We start from the raw sequence: 9,179 nt of genomic DNA, 5'->3' as shown, positions 1-9,179 counted from the left end.
CTCACAGGTGCTCGTCCAGACAAATTTCCAATGGAACAATACCTAAAACTCACACCAGACGATGGAGAGTTATTAAAGGATCCAGTCAAATACAGGCGACTCGTGGGACGACTGATATACCTCACGGTTACTCGGCCTGACATAGCATTTTCGGTTCGGACCCTAAGTCAATATATACAGGATCCACGGAAACCTCATTGGGATGCCGCAATTCGAGTTCTAAAGTACATCAAAGGATCACCAGGACAAGGATTGTTATTGCCATCCGAAAACAATCTGACATTGACAGCTTATTGCGACTCAGACTGGGGAGGTTGTCAGACAACTCGGAGATCAGTATCTGGATATTGCATTTTTCTTGGTTCATCTATTATCTCATGGAAGTCAAAAAAACAGACAAACGTATCTGTTGCAGGATTTAAAGGTGCCATGTAACTTGCCAGCTCAACTTTTCTGTGACAATCAAGCGGCATTACATATAGCAGCAAACCCAGTATTTCATGAACGCACAAAACACATTGAGATAGACTGCCACATTGTGCGAGAAAAATTACAAGCTGGGATAATCAGTCCTTCATATGTACCGACACAGTATCAGCTCGCAGATATTTTTACGAAGGCATTGGGCAAGGAACGATTTTTGACGCTACGACACAAGTTGGGGGTTATTGATCTTCACCTACCAACTTGAGGGGGAGTATTAAGGAAATAATAATTATAAAATTATATGCAATTATTGTATGCAATATTTGACGATATTGTACCCAATTATATGCAATTAATTTAATAATTATAGAATCTCATGATTAGTATCCTACCTAATTAGATTGTAATTTGGGAGAGAGAAACTTCCTATATATTTCCTATACATGACTGATGTAATATACACATATGAGAATAAGAAACATCTTTTTTTCTTACCATTTTTTATCATTTTCTTATAGTAACCTTTCGGATTGGTGCTTCCGGTAGTATGAATGGCAATGTTAATCCAAAATAAAACAAATGTAGAACATCCATAATTAAAAAACCATTCCGGATCCGCCAATTTGTAATTCAAAATATGCTTTCTGGATTCAGAAATCCATAATTGAAAAAAATCATTCCGGATCCACAATAGAAATTAGGCTTCCAGATTCAACAATTCGAAAATCAACAATTTATGCAAACTTTGCTTCCAGAACACCCCTCATCCAGAAAGCAACATGATTCACTTCCGGATTGATGAATCCATAGCACACTCTTAGATCCCGATTTCAAATAAAAGGTGAAAATTAGTTTCAATATTTATAAAATTTTCGGGGTGCAGAAAGAAAAAAGTAGGGGTGTAGGAAGAAACTGTCTACTGAACTTTAGATATTGCATTTTTATTTGTTTCTTTACATTTCCCATTATTTTTCTTTTCTTTCATTTAACTTTTCAATTTGTCTTTCACAGTTTTAACATTTACTTTATATTTTAATTTTCGATTTTATATGTAAATACTTTTGCAAGTGAAATTATCTACTTGGCATAAAATTTTAACTGTGAACATAATGGAAGGAAATATTTTACTCTTTGACTATATTCTTATTTCTCAAAGGTTTAATAAGCTTTAAATGGGAAGTTCTACAATAAAAATTCCCAAATTTATTACTTAACTCAAATTAAAAGCTCTCCTGGTCCTACATTTAAACACAATATTTGTGTGAATTTGTTTTTTTTATCAAGCACAAATATTTTAATTTATTTCATGTGTTTATATTGAAATTTTATATATTTCACTTGCATGCATTTGTGAGATATCTAAGTACTGAAAAAATATGCAAAAGTTCAATACAACTATGAGACATAGAAATATGTAACACAGAAGCATGTGCCTTGATGTACCAAAAATAGAAGTTGCCATAAAGAAATGATATTGATATCATTTTTATTTGTAAACTATAAGAAGCAACTTATAATTTCTCTTTTGTTTTCAGAAATGTTCTAAAGTTAAAGTTTGCATTAAAGATCTTAATAAGTTTTCAATATAACAACACCAAAAACGTTTAAAGAAATACACATAAGTTTTATCCATCAACAATGAACACTTGGTGCACACAAAGCTGTAACAAGAAGTCAAATTGATATGCTGTTAGGTATTCCCCTTCCTGTGATTCCACTTGTTGAGGCAGAAGAAGTAGCTGCATCAGGGTACAAAAGAGTGTACTCAATGTTTGCAGGGCCACGTCTATTCTTAAGCTTAGGATCCCTATTCCTTTGCATGATCCTTGCTTGAATCTCCTTTAAATCTTGTTTGAACTCAGCAAATCTGTTCTGAATCACTTCATTGTCTATCCACCCTGGTGATTGCTGGCATCCCAAGTAGACCTCATCACAAGTGTGCCTTGAGAGAACATCCACCAATGCCACTGCAAGACTAGTCTCAAACCTATCAGGAAGCATCTTGAGGAAAAACTTATCTGGGTCCTTCAGGAACTCACCAAACTCCACTGTCCCTTCTACAGGAACAAACTTCCTGCATAGTGTGGGGCGGTTTGGAGGGTAGCCACTGTATGCATATTGACCATAGTTTAGAGATGCATGTTTGGCAGAAGCAATCCATATGAGGGTTGTTAGTGCTTCCACAAGGCTTGAGAGTGTTGTCATTTGGTCCCACCCTGTGTCATTGTGTTTGTCACCATGCCCTTGAGTTCTGATCTCTGACCACCAGGCTTGCACTTCAACATCACCCTCAATGGCCTCGTTGTCTTTGTAGAAGAATGAGCAAAAGTCTTTAACCCATTCTTTGATGGCTACCCATATTTCAAGTCCATCAGTGGCATAGGGATAGTCCACCAACAGAAGCTGAATCCCTGTGGGGTTATTCATGTCAGGATCTTCTACAGCCATGCCCCTGCAAAATTAGTTGTTGTTGGATTAGCCCTGCATGAAGGTAAAAGTAATGGAACCTCTATATTTTCCCACCCGGATTAAACTATTCACCATGTTACTCTAGTTTTATGTTCTAGTCTATATATGAGAAAACTGTAAGTTCTAGTTCTTATATTATGCATAAAAGTTAAGTTTTCACCCCAGTTGTTAGCACCATAGAAAACTTACTGGCAATGTAAAACTACTACAAAGACTTTTTGATGATGACAAACTGCTACAAGAAATAAAGGGACCAAGTGAGTAATCTTTTAGGTTAAATGAGTCATCTGGATTTTATTGGTGATACTCATTTAAGAGTCAGTCCTTCTATATAAGAAACTTAAGTTTTAGTTCCCAAAAGGACATATACTATAGGGACTAGAACTTGGAAAACATAGTGCAACAAAAAGGACCAATGTATAATACTAATAAGGATATATAAGGACTAAAACTTATGTATTTATTTTACACAAGGTTTGATTTGTACATTGGTGTCACATACATGAGTGTTGTTAATTTAGATTTTTCAACTATCATTAAAATACTTAATGTTTCTGCAATTTTATATTTTGTTTGTAAGATTGGTTAAAGTTTTCTTGTGTTAAAAAAGTTAGATGCAGGCGATGCTCAGTCATAATTTGCTGTTTCCTCTGCACAATTCAGGGTTCCATAGTTTTTCTATTTAAATTCTTGCTATAAAATTACAAACCTCGCCAAATCAACTTGTAAGGTGAAGTTTGCACCCATTTATACATTATAATTTGGTCTTTATCTCTAGTCAACGTGGGTTCTTCAATAATTCTTAATGAAGGTTTGTGATGTACCTTTCGAGTAGATCAGCAGGGAGTCCTTGCTCATTGAAGCTCCACTCTTTATAGAGGTCACATGAGATATGCATACAGATTTCACCTGGAAATAATATTCTCTCGAGAATTCCTCCAGAGTTTAAAAGGATGAGTCTTGCCAGGGCATTTATGTGCATGGTATCTTTGAAATGAGGATTCAACAACCTATGGATTGGATGCATAACACTTAGCCTTCTTTTGGTGGCAATGATAAAGGGTTCAACAACTGCATGGGTGCATAACCTGCATAAGTTTTCATTGCATAATACTTAAATGCCCAAGAAAACGTGATAATAGAATAAGTGTACTACTGAATTTCTTTGTAGTTCATTATTTTCTCAAATAAAACAATATTTCTTTTGCATTTGAAGGCAAATGTTTCCTCAACATACAAAGGATCCTTTTATTTAATTTCATTGCACAGTTGAAGTATTCATTGGCTACTAGCTATTGTTCTTATGCGTGATAGAATGAACAAGAATTCTAGAAACCATAATTGGGAAAGGATTACAATATTAGAAATTTTAATATTCTGTGAAGGATTGTTATTGGCTTATTGCACCTAAATTTTGACAACTGAAAAGAACAAGGAGTCTTAAAACATGATCATTCACTTAACCTTAAATCTATCAAAAACAAAATCTTTTTCCTTTCTTTCTTATCCCTGTCACATGATTTGACATTTTACAGAAGGTGATGCAAAAAATGAAATGTACAGAAACTAATGTAAAACAAATTATTTTCAAGAATCTATGTAGAGTGAAAATTGAGTTAGTAACTGTGATTGCAGAAAGATTTCATTCAACTCACCAATGGCTAATTAGTTGATGATAAACAGCATCATTAGCTAAAACATGAGTTTTAGCAAGCTGCCAAAGTGCTGCTTGTGTTCCCTGCTTGGCTGGAAGAAAAACTCTATGGATTTCAAGGTGAGGAGATGGGCCTGGCAAGCTAAGTTCTATTGCCAATGGCTTAAGCATGCCATCACTCCTTAAGAATAGTAGGGTCCTTGATGCATAAGCACATACCCCATTTCCGTTTATTCTGTTCAAATATGGAATGAGATAGTCATGGTGGTTCAGCATGAATATTCTTCCCTGCTCCATTGCCTACACAATTTTATAAGGAAAAAGAGGAAAAGAAATAAATAACACCCCCATTGAAGAAAAATGACCCTTAACTACCAGTCAATTTAGCCAAGTTTTAGTTTTCTTTGTGCTTTATTAACTCCAATAAATGTAATGAGCAAAACTCCAATAAACAGTTACTGTTTGTATTCTCCAATCAGATTTGGAGTTTCATCTCTGTAATCTGAGTAACAAAAGTCCATTAAATGTCATCATATATTACTAAGGTGAAGCTTCAAATGTGATTGGAGAACAACACTAACAGTACCTACAGGTCCAATAGTATCTAAGTTTTCTTCTAATACAACATGCATGCAGAAAGTTATAATCTGTGTTATTTAGTGGTATTATTTAAAATAGGATGGTATAGATTATAGAATGATACTATGTTTCAGTAAGGAATGGAATGAGTATCAACATGAACAACTCAACCACTTACTCTATTTCCTTAACTAATCATCTCATCATAACCTACACTTCAAATGATTGTTGTGGCAAATATCTGAACCATGATACTTATTGTTTGAAAAGAACTTAAAGTTTTACAAATTGCATTTTAATTTTCTAATTTCTTAGCTCGTGAAAGGTTATAAAAAGTAAATAAGAATTGTGACCACAACTTGAGGGTTACAACTTGAATACTATTTAATATCTTCCAAAAGAAGTAAGAAAAAAAGGTTTATTTTCTCAATGTCAAAGCTTCAAGACTTTGACTACTTGCCTGAGAAAGTGTCCATCCTTCTAGCTTCTGTTCTATGATTGATTTCTGTATTGAACTCGGTACTCCGTATTTGTTTTGAGGTGGAAATGTCTGGAAGGAATATTGAAACCAACAATAATTAGGTTAAAAGTCACGAAATGGTTGTTTCAATTAGACTTTTACAGTTAAACTATTGAAAACCACTCTATGACTTTTACAAAATATTATAAAAAACAATAATTTTACCATACATGCAATCAGATGACAATGTAAAAAACCTTTACACTGACACTGAATTTGTAATTGTGTTAAAGGATTATATGTTTCCACTGTAAGAAACAGTGTTTTGCTTTTATGTATCATCATATAACATAGCAGAGTGTTTCTAAATCCTAGATCATAAGTGTATGAAGTACCGTTAAGCATTCTATTCTGGTGGGGTGAGTTCCTGCAAGCATTTGTCTTCCAAACTCCATATCATCTTTCCAAGTCAAATCATTTTCTGAAAAGCAAAAGATCACAAAAAACAATGTCATGAAACAACTTAGCATAATTAGTAGTATCTTTGACAAAACAACAATTCTATTCATTATAAGAGAGAACTCTAGAAATTTAACTAGGTTACAAATTTCCTAATGTGTTGCCTTTCAATCTATGATTTATTTACTGTACAACTGATCTCCTAAATCAACTGACATTGTAACCAACTAACTGAAATATTATATACAAATAAATGGTATCAAGTTTTCTTTACCTGATATGATTTGAGGGATAGGCAATTGTTCACGATTTTCCATGTTTGCAATAGTTATTTCCTTCAAGTATGCAAAAGGTATCAGTTTCTTTAAGTTCTCTTTCATCCATCCCTCAATTGTTTGGCTCCCATTGCTAGAAAACATGTCAAGTAACTCTTCGAATGATTGAAAGTTTGCAGAATTTCGCTCTGGTAATAATTCTGCTTTTGGTGACAAAAAATGTACCATAGCATGGAAACAATTTGATTTCAACTCCTTCAATTTATTAGGGGCAAATCTCTCATCTGATGGAACATATATGCCAAAGTTCATTGGTTGTGGCCGGCTCTCACTTGATGGACCTAAAATTTCCCCATATACACATGAAAATAGGAATCAGAATCAACTCAAAAGCTACTCTATATATTGCAGACACAATGTAACACATACTCTTAAATTTCAAAGGACTATATTCTTATTTAGGTTCATTTTTCCACTGAGGTCCTCCAATCACAGATGCAAAGGCAAAAGTACCAATGGTAATGAAACTTGAAATGTTAAGACTAGTCTGTAAAACAAATGTATTTTCTGAGGATTTATCCTTTTTATTGATGTTCTATAAAGTAATGAAGTAAGGGTGCATCCATCCTTGATTTAACAGTACCTTGTTAGGCTTAACCAACCTTAAACCAAGGGTATTAAAGCATGTTATTAAGCTGCAATTCCACTGGTTCATGCCAATTTAGATTTCTACCTTGAACTGAATCTAAGGGGAAAGTAAAGTAAGTACCTGCTGCACTCAGTTTTCGACCTGTTCTTCCTCTACGAGGATATGGAAAAAACTTTGTGCCACCAAGAACTGGTCTAAGGTGTTCAGGACCTTTTTCAGGATCTCCAAGATCATTATAGTAGTCATAGTCATAGATTCTATCACATTCCTTTCTTTCTCCAGTTCCATTACCCCTCAATTTATCAAGCTCTTCCTTTCTTAGTTCCACTAATGCTCTTGGCGTCTGACTTGGAAGATAACACTGTCACAACCACATAGTTATGCACTTTCATGTAACATAAAATTTCCAAGTATAATAGGAAAACAAGATTAAACTAATCATTTGGTCCTACAACTGACACTCATTTCAGAATCAGTCCCTGCCTGAAAAAATATGTTTTAGTCACTACAAGACAACTTTTTGGTCAATAAAACATTAGAAACTTAGGACCTATTCAGATAAGTTTCTCCAGAAGAACTTAGGACCTAAAAACTGTTTTCTGCAACAACTTCACACTACTTAGCAATTAATATTTCATTGAAAATCTATTATATTTTGAAAATAGTTCCCAATAAAGAGTTTAAAAACCAAAAAACAGAAACAATTGGGAAATATTTTCTCATGTAGTTTTGTTGTCATCTTGTTTAATCTCTTACTCAACTCCATACCCTGCTCTTTGCCTAACACCTTCGACCAACTGTGTAGCAACCTTGTTTAGTTACATCTTGAATACTAAAAAAACTATTGAAAATGTAAATCAACACACCCTTAGTAATAGCAGGACCTATATGTACTAATAAGGGCATTTAAAGAAAAGAAAAAAGCTCAAGGTCTTCTTTTCATATAGGGACTAGTTCCTGCGTAGTGTCACTTATGATCCAAATGATTAGCTTAAAGAGAAAATAATATAGAACATACTCTATTTGAGAAGAAGAGTCTATCAGATTTGGTCTTCTTTATTGGATATATCCATGAATTGATATCATAGTGAATGATGCCGTTGCTAGAAGTCTCAATAGATGCAGACTGAAGGAAGAACTTCTTCTTGTACTTGTTTTGAATAGCAAAAGCTCTTGGAGTTCCAAAATTTGAGTCAACATGTATCTTAATTTTATATATCATGGTTTGTGCATCATGGCTGTGTTTCATGCTCTCTCCTTGCTTGAAATATGCTTTCTCGCTCAATTTCCCTTTACCAGTCTCTGTCCAGTGCAACACAAAGTTGGAAACACAATATGTTCCCTTTATTAAAACATATCTTCCAAATATACTAAACCATGCAATTTAAACAAGTTCTTATAAAGCAAAAACAGTTAACTTTTAATTTGTTTTCTTAATTAAAAAAGTTATAATCTAGTATTCATGTTTTCTATATATAGCCCCTCTCATCAAGATGGTTTGTTCATACATTTTTGTCTCTCTAAATATCATGAATTTTTCTCAGTTTTACCTTCACTTTCAAGAGCTAGAGGGATGGATCTAGACAAGCATAGGATGCAACCTTCTCTCCTACCAATCTTTACATAAAAAATTATCATTTTGAAACTTACTGATGTATACAAGTCAAAGTTTCCTCCCAACACACCCTCTAAGACAGTTTGTTCATCATTTTTGGAGTAATACTTGCTTATTTCCAAAAGCTCTTTTTCTAAAAGACTATTTCTTTTGAAAAACCAATGTTATGTGTATAGAAAGGTGTGTACTTACCAGGATCAACATCAGTCCCACTATAAATCTGAACAGAAATTAACTTTCCAGGTATGGATTTGCTTTGGTTGTGTGTGATAATGAACTTCCCCTTGAGAGTTAGTTGTTGAGTAGCTTGGCATATAGGATTGAAGTTATGAGCAATTTTGGTTGTGACTGAAGAAGAGTGCCTTCTGGGCACACTACTTGAAGCCATTTTTGGCACTTCATTCATACTCATACTTCCTTCTTACTTTGTTGGTGTTTCTAACAAAAATCTGCAATAACAGCATCTGCATGAGCCATAGTAATCAAATTATGGTGCTGGTTTAGTTGTGTTCAATTCAAATACTTGTCTTCCTGTTAGTAACATTGCATCTGATACCTTACTTTTGTCTTCACCATGAGGTTTTCTTGTGACT

General features: G+C 34.1%; 1 protein-coding gene across 1 annotated transcript; it reads right to left on the bottom strand.

The window, feature by feature from the left end:
- Window positions 1–1,883: 1,883 nt before the first annotated feature.
- LOC137819358 (probable linoleate 9S-lipoxygenase 5) lies at window positions 1,884–9,179 on the bottom strand. The gene is made up of 9 exons (XM_068623174.1): window positions 8,779–9,179; window positions 7,990–8,273; window positions 7,092–7,332; window positions 6,322–6,663; window positions 5,984–6,069; window positions 5,589–5,678; window positions 4,551–4,849; window positions 3,720–3,983; window positions 1,884–2,878 (listed from the first exon to the last, which is right to left on the bottom strand). The coding sequence occupies exons 1-9, from the start codon at window positions 8,996–8,998 to the stop codon at window positions 2,101–2,103; spliced, it is 2,604 nt and encodes an 867-aa protein (XP_068479275.1). The 5' UTR covers window positions 8,999–9,179; the 3' UTR covers window positions 1,884–2,100.

Source organism: Phaseolus vulgaris, chromosome 10 (assembly GCF_000499845.2).
Source record: "Phaseolus vulgaris cultivar G19833 chromosome 10, P. vulgaris v2.0, whole genome shotgun sequence".
NCBI lineage: Eukaryota > Viridiplantae > Streptophyta > Magnoliopsida > Fabales > Fabaceae > Phaseolus > Phaseolus vulgaris.
The sequence above is the reverse complement of the archived record's forward strand: the minus strand, read 5'-3'. Positions and strand labels throughout refer to the sequence as shown.

What these genes read in the sequence shown, in the direction of transcription:
- LOC137819358 (XM_068623174.1), bottom strand. Translation starts at nt 8,998, where the DNA reads ATGAGTATGAATGAAGTGCCAAAAATGGCTTCAAGTAGTGTGCCCAGA. An exon ending in GACTCTTCTTCTCAAATAGA is followed by an intron (nt 7,333 to 7,989) that starts GTATGTTCTATA and finishes TGGTTGTGACAG; the next exon opens with TGTTATCTTCCAAGTCAGAC. An exon ending in TATCCCTCAAATCATATCAG is followed by an intron (nt 6,070 to 6,321) that starts GTAAAGAAAACT and finishes TTTGCTTTTCAG; the next exon opens with AAAATGATTTGACTTGGAAA.